General features: G+C 35.3%; 1 protein-coding gene across 3 annotated transcripts in view; it reads right to left on the reverse strand.

Moving 5' to 3' along the window:
* The window catches only part of DBF4 (DBF4 zinc finger), a 32,028-nt gene that overhangs the window by 18,388 nt on the left and 1,302 nt on the right, over positions 1–12,338 (reverse strand). For 2 of the 3 annotated variants that reach the window (XM_032402245.1, XM_032402244.1), the window contains exons 2-6: positions 11,909–12,078; positions 5,709–5,888; positions 4,183–4,233; positions 3,628–3,697; positions 3,342–3,418 (exon numbers count right to left, since the gene is read on the reverse strand). In XM_032402245.1, the coding sequence (XP_032258136.1) occupies positions 3,342–3,418; positions 3,628–3,697; positions 4,183–4,233; positions 5,709–5,888; positions 11,909–12,078 (548 nt within the window). Of the gene's footprint in view, positions 1–3,341; positions 3,592–3,627; positions 3,698–4,182; positions 4,234–5,708; positions 5,889–11,908; positions 12,079–12,338 lie in introns of those variants that run through there. The other variant, XM_032402246.1, reaches the window with a different exon arrangement.

A 12,338-nucleotide genomic window follows, 5' to 3' on the forward strand; every position in this document is an offset into this window, starting at 1 on the left:
GCATCTTTATTGAAGAGTTTTATGTTTTAGTACTTGACAAACTAGAAATTTTCCAAAAACATTTTCTTTTTACAGATATAAAATTTTCAAGTAGTAGAATCAAATTGACCAGTGATACATCCTGGATTACAGAGATACTTGGTATTCTGATCCTTTTGGTTTTGAGAGAAAAGTAAGATCTGTTTCACGGCTATTTATCACACTTCTCATTGTTTTTGTTTCATGAGGGCAAATACTCCTAGTGCCTGGCACCTAATAGGACTGAGTATCTGTTGAATATTGATGGTTGCATGTGTAAACAAAATATTCCTGAATACCTTTTTCCTTTTTAAAGATTTTATTTATTTTAGAGAGAGAGCACACAGTGTGGGGAGGAGCAGAAGGGGAGAGAGAGGGAGGGGGGAAAATCTCAAGCAGAATCTGGACGTGGGGTTCAATCCCACAACCCTGAGATCATGACCTGAGCCGAAACCAAGAGTTGGACACCTAATCGACTGAGCCACCCAGCTGCCCCTCCCTGAATACTTTTTTTTAAAAGACTGTTAACGTTCCATGCTCATGGACTGGAAGAACAAATATTGTAAAGATGTCAATGCTACCTAGAGCAATCTACACATTCAATGCAATCCCTATCAAAATACCATCCACTTTTCTCAAAGAAATGGAACAAATAAACCTAAAACTTGTATGGAACCAGAAGAGACCCCAAATAGCCAGAGGAATGTTGAAAAAGAAAAGCAAAGCTGGCGGCATCACAATTCCGGACTTCAAGCTCTGTTACAAAGCTGTCATCATCAAGACAGTATGGTACTGGCACAAAAACAGACACAGATCAATGGAACAGAATAGAGAGCCCAGAAATGGACCCTCAACTTTATGGTCAAATAATCTTCGACAAAGCAGGAAAGAATGTCCAATGGAAAAAAGACAGTCTCTTCAACAAATGATTTTGGGAAAATTGGACAGCAACATGCAGAAGAATGAACCTGGACCATTTCCTTACACCACATACAAAAATAGACTCCAAATGGATGAAAGACCTAAATGTGAGACAAGAATCCATCAAAATCCTAAAGGAGAACACAGGCAGCAACTTCTTCGACCTCAGCTGCAGGAACTTCTTCCTAGACATATCGCCAAAGGCAAGGGAAGCAAGGGCAAAAATGAACTATTGGGACTTCATGAAGATAAAAAGCTTTTGCCCATCAAAGGAAACAGTCAACAAAACCAAAAGACAACCGACAGAATGGGAGAAGATAATTGCACATGACATATCAGATAAAGGGCTAGTATCCCAAATCTATAAAGAGCTTATCAAACTCAACACCCAAAGAAAAAATAATCCAATCAAGAAATGGGCAGAAGACATGAACAGACATTTCTGCAAAGAAGACATCCAAATGGCCAACAGACACATGAAAAAGTGCTCAACATCGCTCGGCATCAGGGAAATCCAAATCAAAACCTCAATGAGATACCACCTCACACCAGTCAGAATGGCTAAAACTAACAAGTCAGTAAATGACAGATGTTGGCAAAGATGCGGAGAAAGGGGAACCCTCCTACATGGTTGGTGGAATGCAAGCTGGTGCAGCCACTCTGGGAAACAGTATGGAGGTTCCTCAAAAAGTTGAAAACAGAGCTACCCTACGACCCAGCAATTGCACTACTGGGTATTTACCCCAAAGATACAAATGTAGTGATCCAGAGGGGCACATGCACCCTGATGTTTATAGCAGCAATGTCCACAATAGCCAAACTGTGGAAAGAGCCAAGATGTCCATCAACAGATGAATGGATAAAGATGTGGTATATATATAAAATGGAATATTATGCAGCCATCAAAAGGAATGAGATCTTGCCATTTCCAACAACGTGGATGGAACTAGAGGGTATTATGCTGAGCGAAATAAGTCAATCAGAGAAAGACATGTATCATATGACCTCACTGATATGAGGAATTCTTAATCTCAGGAAACAAACTGAGGGCTGCATAATATTCGAGGGGGGGGAGGAAGGGGTGGCTAGGTGATAGACATTGGGGAGGGTATGTGCTATGGTGAGCACTGTGAATTGTGTAAGACTGTTGAATCACAGACCTGTACCTCTGAAACAAATAATACATTACATGTTAAAAAAAAAAAAGGAAGAAGATAGCAGGAAGGGAAAAATGAAGGGGGGGAAATCAGAGGGGGAGACGAACCATGACAGACTATGAACTCCAAGAAACAAACTGAGGGTTCCAGAGGGGAGGGGGTGGGGGGATGGGTTAGCCTGGTGATGGGTATTAAAGAGGGCATGTACTGCATGGAGCACTGGGTGTTATACACAAACAATGAATCGTGGAACACTACATCAAAAACTAATGATGTAATGTATGGTGATTAACATAATAAAAAAAGATTGATTAAAGATTGATTTGAGAGCAAGTGAGCAGGGGGAGGGGCAGAGGGAAAGGAGGAGAGAGAAAGAATCTCAAGCAGACTCCCTGCTGAGCACAGAGAATGACAAGGGGCTCAATCCTATAACCCTGAGATCATCATGACCTGAGCCGAAATCAAGAGTCAGACACTCAACTGACTGAGCCACCCAGGTGCTCCCCTGAATACTTTTTAAACTATGAACTGTGACCTATTAGCAGATTTAATATCAATTTAAGAGTTGTGGCTAGTATTTTTTTAAAAATGAAAACAGAATACTATAGAAATACTGGCATGAATCACATTAAGGATAAGCAATGTCTCATGAAACTTGTTTCAAATATGTATTTATATACACTGCATATAGACAGAAATGACATACTGGTGTATTCTGAAACCATAATGTCCTTGTGAGTTTACATTTTCATAAATTTATTTCTATATACAGTCCAAAAAATCTCTAAAGTGCAATAAAGATAATTTATATATATTTAGCCTACTTCAATTAAGGAATATTCACCCAGTATTTTATAAAAATTTATAAATATGCTATCTACAGCAATTGAAAGAAGTATATTATACATATTAGAAGCTTTCATGCAATAAGCCAATTATGATTTCCTTCAGAATGAACTAAAGTAGCTGGTTAAAAGCAGCAGCAACCAAAGAAGAAAAAATAAATAAAACTATGCCATCCTCCCAGGAACAACTTTTACCTCATGAGGAAATCCTAAAGTTAAATGATACACGATAATTTATTCAAATAATGGAAACATGAATACAGCACAAAGGTTTACCCTTAGGATATTCTGGAAGTAATACTTTCTACTTGGTAAGAAAAATTTACAGATTAAAAAAAAAAAAAAAATCAACCTTGATCAGTTTCTTTAATTAGTTTAAAAGTTAAGGAAAATAACATACCACATCTCTTACAGAAGTGCTTGATTTCTTGAGTAAATATAGTTCTTTTTTCTTCTGTTCAATGTAGTATCTAATGTCTTCATTAAAAAAAAAAAAAGGCTTAAGATTAGCATTTTTACCTCTGGAGTTAAACACTGCTATTTTCTTCCTACTAGATTTAGGTGAAAGAATTACCATTATAGGTATCTCTTGCTATCAGAATTCTCCCTATGTAAAATCAGGAACCAAAGAGCACAAATTAATACTTTTAACAAATAACTGTCAAAAAAACTGATAACATCCTTACCATCAATATGAAGAATTTTTACTCCCCATGATAAGGCATTTGATAATATACTATTTGAAGAAATAAAATCCTGTAAAATAAAAAGAGGCTTAAGAGTTTTTCTAGAAAACTATGAATTTAAATGAGCTAAATTTTAAAAATTATTTGAAGGTTAATGTTACTGAGATAGGTATTCAGAACAGACTCTATATAGTTAAAATAGCAATCACTACATCAGTTTTTCCTTTTGGAATTTATAAATTAACCCTGTTTAATATATTCCCATATGCTTGACAATTAATGCAACTGTAGTCTTACAGTTAACAGTTTCAAGAAATTTCATTTAAAAAACAAAAATGCCAAAAGCTTCATACATCTCCAGCAATATTTTAAAAGGCCACAAGATGGAGACGTTTCTTCATGAAAAGGAGATTCTGTTCTTTGTAAAATGAGATACATGCTGATATTTAGGCTTTTTCTATTAAAAATGAGAAAAGGAAGATTTCAGAAACATCTCCATTTCCACTTGAGTTCTTAATAGAATATATACAGTAAAATTTTAAATTTCATACTTACATGGTCCTTGATAGCTTTTTCAACTAATAATTTTCCTCTGCTCAAACACACCTATAAAAAAAATGTGCTCAAACATTAAAAAGTTGTAACACAGTGCCTCATTGGAAAAAAACTTAAAAATATAAAATAGCTAAAATAAATTGATAAAATCTATAAATTTTAATATAAAATTTAAAATAGACAAAATTTATTTGTACAAGTCTTAATGACTATCAACACAATAAGGTATAGTAAAAGGTGATTTCCTTTGGGTCTTTGTAATAACATCTATTAAAAAGTTTGCTTCTTTTTTTGATAGAGCAACTAAATAATTAAATGATAACAAAGTTCAGTTCTGTAGTAAATTGTCTATAATTAACAAGTTTAGATTCTAATTTTGTATTCAGATGAAGATTTGAGAATATGAGTAAATTGTATATACACATACATATGTATATTTTGGTATTTCCCATTTTAAATACAACACTGGAAAAGCAATTGAAATGCTGAGAGGAACAACTAATTTGGAACTAGTCACTAGTGTATAATCTCATTCCTCCAAAAAAGCATTAAAGTGAAAAAATACATGAGCCTTCCTTGACTTTTCTTCTTGTATGTATTTCTATTTTTCCCCCTCCCCAATTTATCCTTCACTGTGTCTTCTAACTTGTCAATGGAGTAACAGAGATGTGATACCAGTACCTAAAACAGGGGCTGGCAAACTTTTTCTGTAAAGGGCCAGACAGCACATGTTTTAGGTTCTACAGGCCATATAGTACCTGTCCTAACTATCCAGTACTTCCTTTACAGCAGGAAAGCAACCAGTTAATATGTAAATGAACAGGTCTGGCTGTGTTCCAATAAAACTTCATTTACGGACATTGATATCTGAATTTTGTCATAAAATAGTCTCAATTTTTGCCCAAGCATTTGAAGATGTAAAAACCATGCTTAACCCAAAGGCTGTAAAAAAACAGGCAGGCTGGACTTGGCCCATGCCATAGTTTGCTTACTCCTGCTGTGAAACAAAGAAAAGGTTTCCATTTCTACTTTAAAGATTTTTTTTTTTTTTTTTTTTTTATTTATTTGAGACAGAGAGAATGAGAGAGAGAGAGCACATGAGATGGGGGAGGGTCAGAGGGAGAAGCAGGCTCCCCGCCGAGCAGGGAGCCCGATGCGGGACTCGATCCAGGGACTCCAGGATCATGACCTGAGCCGAAGGCAGTCGCCCAACCAACTGAGCCACCCAGGCGCCCTCCATTTCTACTTTAAATAATGATCTGCTGTTACTTTTTAGTTGTAAATAACTCTTAAAAATAAAAGCCATCCCCAAAGGCAAAAAATATTATTTTAGCAGAGTATAACCCCAAAGTATTAGGAGACAAATCACCTTTCTATAGAACAGTAACGTTATCGATTGGAAAGCCACCCATAATGTAAATACTGTTCTACCTAAGTGAACTCTGCTGCCAGTCTGCTCTTGAAAATCATGAGATCCTCAGGCTACAGCCTTTCTGAAGGTCTCAAAGCACATTTAAGAGACTTACTGAATCTGGAGATTTAAATGAACTTCCATCATGGCTGGGATGAGGTGAAGTGGTTTCTGCAGTATATGCAGATTCTGGACTTGGTACAGGAGAAATTCTTCCCAACGTTTGTGCAAATTTAGCTTCCTTTTTATTTGAAATTAGGTAACTGATATCTTTGCTGAGAAATTCTTCAACTCGCTAAAGGAAAACAAAGTATTTTCAAATAAGCCATATAAACCATAAACTATTTCATATTTCAGGTACAATGTAAAATACCAATTTGATGCATTTCAATATTTTGAAAATTGGTGGTTTTTATACTGTGTTATTCTGAATCTGAGTTCTGAGGAAGTACAATGGGCATTCCAATAACAACCAGCATTTGTTAAATACTATTTTTAAGTACTTCATATATCCCAATTAATTTAACCCATATAACAACACCATGGTACTAATATTACTAATATCCACATTTTGTGGAAAAGAAAATTAAAGAGAAGTGACTTGGTTGAGGTTACATGAGTAGTAAATAACAGAATATGAATACAGATATTCTGATTCAAGTCCATGCTCTAAATGCACTACTGTCCAGTAGAACTTAATGTAATGGTTAATGTTCTTTATCAGCATTGTCCAATATGGTAGCAACTCGCCACATGTGGCTGCTCAGCTCTTAAAATGTAACAAAGGTAACTAATATGACTGAGCAAGTGAATTTTAAGTTTTCTTCGATATAGTTAGTATTAATTAAATTTAAATAGCCACATGTACCTGATGGCTATTATACAGGGCAGGACAGTTCAAAATCAGTTAAGATCTTACCATAAGACCGTAACAAGAAGAAGGGGACCCTTACCCTTAGAGTGTAAGACTGAAGAGGATTTCCCTACTAAAATGTTTGAAAACCACTGCTTAAATCCTGAATTTATAAACCCAAGTACCAGATGTCAATGTTATCAAAGATCATTCCCATCCAAGGGCAGGAAAATTAAAGTAGAAATAAATACTAGTAATCATAACTATTTTCATAAATGAAATATTTCCATAATATTTTAAACAGCTATATTTAGTTTCTGTAGTATCTCACAACATAAAGGGGAATAATAAAAAAAAAAATGAAGCAAAGTATATAACAAATGAATTAATTCCATCTAAGCATTAAGCAGAATTTGCTGCTTATACCAGTGGCCCCCTTGGTTAAGCGTAAATCATTACTTCCCTTTTTTATGAGCAGCATTTTCATCAACCAGTAAATAAGATATCCACATTTATTTATTTCAGGGATTACCAACTCAAATGCTTACAAGGGCCAGCAGGGATATAAATGCACATTTTACACATCAAATGCTTTCTCCATTTTCATAAATACGTGGCCTTAGCATTGCCAGAGTTTCCAATTTTTCAAAAGGAACATACTCTCCTAAACATTTTTTAAAAATTGTGATGAAATACATATTAAATCGATCATTTTAACCAGTTTTCAGTATGCAATTCAGTGACAGGAAGTACATTTACAATGTTGTGCAACCATCACCACTGTATATTTCTAGAACTTTTTCATCATCCTAAACTGAAACTATCCATTAAATGTAAATCCCCATTTCCTCTTTACAGCCCCTTTTAATCTGTGTTCTACTTTGTTTCTATGAATTTAACTATTCTAGATAATTCATATAGGTGAATTATATATATTAAATACTATATTTGTCCTTTTGTGTCTGAGTTATTTTGCTTAGCACAGTGTTTTCAAGATTCATCCATGTTTTATCAAGGGTAAGAATTTCATTCCTTTTCAAGGTTGAATAATACTCCATTGTATGTATACCCATTTTGTTCATCCATTGATCTGTTGATGAAAATTTGGGTTGTTTCCACTTTTTGTCTATTGTGAATAATGCTGCTATGCACATGAGTATATGAATATCTCTTCAAGGCCCTGCTCTCAATTCTTTTGGGTATAACTTCTGTTTTCCATAGCAGCTGTACCATTTTACAATTCCACCAACCCAAAAAGGTTCCAAATTCCAAACATTCTTGCCAACACATATTTTTTTGATACTGACCATCCTAATAGATGTGACATGGTATCTCCTTCTGGACATTAATACCCTATCAGATATATGATCTGCAAATTTTTTTTTTTTAAAGATTTATTTATTTATTTGAGAGAGCGAGAATGAGAGAGAGAGAGAGTACATGAGAGGGGGGAGGGTTAGAGGGAGAAGCAGGCTCCTCGCCGAGCAGGGAGCCCGATGCAGGACTCGATCCCGGGACTCCAGGATCATGACCTGAGCCGAACGCAGTCGCTTAACCAACTGAGCCACCCAGGTGCCCCTGCAAATATTTTTTCTTCCCATTTTGTGGGTTGTCTTTTTACCCTCTTGATATTACCCATTTATGCACAAAACCTTTTCATTTTTATGAAGTCCAATTTATCTATTTTTTCATTTGTTCTCTATGCCTTTGGTTTCATATCCAAGGAATCAACACCAAATCCAATGTCATGAAGCTTTTCCGTATACTTTCCTCTAAGAGTTTTAGCTCTTATGTTGAGAACTTGACCCATTTTTAATTAATTTTAGCATATGATGTGCAATAATGGTCTAACTTCATTCTTCAGCAGTTTTCCTCGCATCAGCTATTGTAAGGATTGTCCTTTCCCCACTGAATGGTCTTGGCACCCTTGCTGAAAATCAATCGACCATATATGCGATGGTTTACTTCTAGGGTCTCTTATTTTGTTGCATTAGTCTCTGTGTCCTTATGCTAGTACCACACATTTCCTTTGGTTTTCCAGTTCCTATAGAAAGAGTTATAATTCTTCAGTAGTAAATAAAACGTCTTTCACAGTTTAGCCCTGATATAACATTGTTTCTTGCTATTTCTCCCCATCTAAATCCCAAGCTCAAGTCACATTATAGTATCAGTAGTTGCTCAAATTATACTTAACTTTAAATATATTCTTCCCTCTATTTAGTTTGTCCATTCTATCTGGTATATTTCTACTAGACTTTCAAGACTTAGGTTAAGTTCTATCTCTGTTATGATTCCTAAAGGCAAAGTTAATCATTTTCTTCTCTATATTCTTTTTTAAGTAGGCTCCATGCCCAGTGTGGAGCCCAACGTGAGGCTTGAACTCACAAACGTGAGATCAAGACCTGAGCTGGGATCAAGAGTCAGATGCTTAACCGACTGAGCCACCCAGGCGCCCCGCTTCAATGTATTTTAATGGCAGTATCTTCTGTTAAAGCACTGACCTATACAGTAAATGATTTAAGTGTCTGATGTTCCCACAGACTGAGAGCAGTAGACTACATCTTATGTATTTTTGCATCCCCTGTAGCTAAAACAGTGCTAGCATATTAAAGACGCCAGTGGAGTAATTTTTGAATAAATTTACACATGCACAAATCATAATCATCCTTCAAAGCTGACTTCAAATTGTGCCTGTACAACAGCTTCCAAGATTTCTTAATTGGAAGTAATTTCTCCCTCTTGTTGATATTACATGTTGTGTTACAATTAATTGTATCCATGCAATCTCTACCTAGATCAGACGCAGGATGGACATAAGATTCATTTTTGAAATCTACCAAAACAATACCACACCCCTGAAGTGCTAACTTAGTTTCACTATGGTCTTCAATTTATTAGCTATTGTTGAATTGAGGTCTTTTAAAGAGTAAACCTGAAACATTTTTGAGTCACTCAAGGTTACAATGAACAAGTAACTCTGTCTTCAAGTTCATTTATGGCAAGGCATTTACCCTTACATCTCTATTCTTCTCCAACTGCCTTATTTTAGCCCAGAATTTTAAATATGGACCTAAATATGGTTGGTTCCATGTCCTTTTTAGATGGTTTTGTAACAGCTACATTCCTTGCCACTATTAAAAGATATTTCCCTATGTCAGACTTCACTGCTGTGTTTTCAGTGGTTGAATTTGTCAGAAGCATACTCTCCAGGAAAATGGGGGTATGTTTTCATTAAGAGTAGAGAAAACAAATGCACAAAGTAGACAATTACAGAAAAAGACAACACTGGTTATAATCTGAAGATAAGTTACAAAATGATAAAGGGCCTAAGTAATCCTAGAAATTAAGTAACAAGAATCATCCTTTTAAGGAGTATCTATTCAACTAAGTATTTCTTAAAGTTGAACCCTAAAACTCTTAAGTGTTTAGAGATCAAGATTCCTTTATAATTTATGTAACAGATCATCAGAAAGAAGTCTTTTTATTTTAGGGATAGAGATGGTAATATCATAAGAACAGAAATCAGGACATCACTAAATTATTGGAAAAATAGTGTGGGGAGGGATCATAATTTGATAAAAAAAATTTTAAAAAGAGAAATTAAGAAGTACAGTTAACAAGTCAAATTCAGTTGAAAATCCACAGCTCGAAGAAAAAATGTGAAAACTTATGTTCTTAATATGCTCTTCACTTCATTGGTCTACTTCAAACCATTTTATGATAAAAATTTGAAGTGTATAAAACCAAAAGGTCTCCCAACTATTATCAAATGCGTAAGTTAATTCAAAATTTGTTTCTTGTAGTGCCTCAGGAACTGCTGTGGGAATGAGAGAAAAAGGGGGCAGAGCACGCATCCCTGTACTAACTAGAACTGCTATTTTATCTTAACAGTTTCCTTTTTACCGGCTTTATACATTAGACTTCTAAATGATTTTGCTTGAAGAGTTCTACTGCTAAAAATACAAATCTAAAATCACTGATTTACTTTTTTTAAAGATTTTTATTTATTTGACAGAGAGAGAGAGAGAGAGCGCGCGCGCGAGCACAAGCAGGGGGAGCAGCAGTCAGAGGGAGAACCAGGCCCCCAGCTGAGCAGGGAGCCCGATTCGATTCGGGGTTTGATCCCAGGACCCTGGGATCATGACCTGAGCCGAAGGCATATGCTTAACCAACTGAGCCAACCAGGCACCCCTGAAATCACTGATTTAGATCATAAAAGGTTAATGGGTTATTCATCATATTTGAGAAAGCTGTGAAACCGTTTTGTAGCCATTAATTGCTAGAGGAACAAAACGGTGTAATAGCGTATTAGGCTGGGAATTAAGAGGCTAATCCTACACTGGGCCAGTCATTTTACTTCTCTGGACCCTTAAGCACTTACTTGCTAAATGAATAAAAAAAAGGAGTCTTTATTCAAAGGTGGCTGGCCTATAAAACATGATTTTTAGGAATGGTCATCATGATATGATAGGATATACTGCTATGACAATGTGACAATGTTTTAAGAAAATGAGTAACAAGGGGCGCCTGGGTGGCTCAACCGATTAAGCGTCTGCCTTTGGCTCAGGTCATGATCCCAGGGTCCTGAGTTCCAGCCCTGCATCTGCTTTTCCCTCCCCTCTGCCCCCCCCCAACCCCCGTGCCCATGCTCTCTGTGTTGCGTTCTCTTTCAAATAAATAAATGAAGATCACACCAATAAACAACTCTAAGAAATTTGTTACATGTTCTTCTGCAAAATTCTATTCCAGGAATGGCAGATTATTCAAAGATTATTCAACAAATTCAAAGTGTAGCAAAAACGTTTTTAAATAGGAAGAATTAGTAAAGAAATTAATAAATTCTTAACCTCACTTGCTAAAACCTACCCAACGTTAATCTTACTTGTAAGAAAATCTTAGAATTTTACTCAAATTTTCTAATTTCTTAATCATTTACTCAATGTATAAGTTAGGAAAGAGAGCTTTCAATATTCTTAACCCAAATTCTGTTCCCCAACGACATTCATTCTGTTGAGACTGTTACCACTCAGAGTAATTTAACTCTTTGTGGTTCAAAAAGGTTCTCCTTGTTCTGCAAATAACATTCTTACTGTTATGCTAGTCTAGACAAATTTATGTTCCCCAATAACCACTATCAAGGAGTTCCTGCTATCTGGAGGACATACAAACATTACAATGAGAAGGCAATCAGAGGTTCCACCAGGACAAAGGAGGGAGTCACATTTCTCACACTTTGTGAACTTTACACTTGACTAAAAATCACAGAAACCTGAAAGTCCTATTAGGCTACAAAAGGTTAAAACAAATAGTTTTTCATTAATGTTAAACAGCTGATAAAAGTTTTAAACTTGGTGCTTATATGGTTGTTTCCCAATATGATAATCTAAAATGATTACATGTTAGAAAGTACTAGTTACAAATTTTTCCTTTTTTGTCAAAGTGTATATATAGTTTTGACTTACCCCTCCCAGATCCTGAATGTCTTTTTGCAGTTTTTCAGATATGGTGACAGAAGGTAAGTCAATGTAAAATATTTTTCCCCACAGCGGCTTATATTTGGATTTTTCTGGTTTGTTATCAGTTTTCATAGATTTTAAACATCTGTTTTTTTCATTTTTGCCTTGGATTCCACCTGTTGTTTAAAAAAATGTAGAATTAGATAGTTTTATGCAGACAAAAAATTTCTGTTTTAAAAATATTTTTTATACAGACATCATATCACAGAGGGAAAAAAATCTTTATAATCCCACCAATTAAAAACTCAATAGCATTTTAATGTATTTCTTTGTAGTACCACTTCGGATAAAACCAAAATACCATACTTGTTTTAACAAATACTATATTGTAAAATAATTATTGTTCAGAGCCAATAGTTGAATTTGCAGTAAATAT

The sequence above is a fragment of the Phoca vitulina genome, unplaced genomic scaffold (genome assembly GCF_004348235.1).
Source record: "Phoca vitulina isolate PV1807 unplaced genomic scaffold, GSC_HSeal_1.0 scaffold4, whole genome shotgun sequence".
Taxonomy (NCBI): Eukaryota; Metazoa; Chordata; class Mammalia; order Carnivora; family Phocidae; genus Phoca; species Phoca vitulina.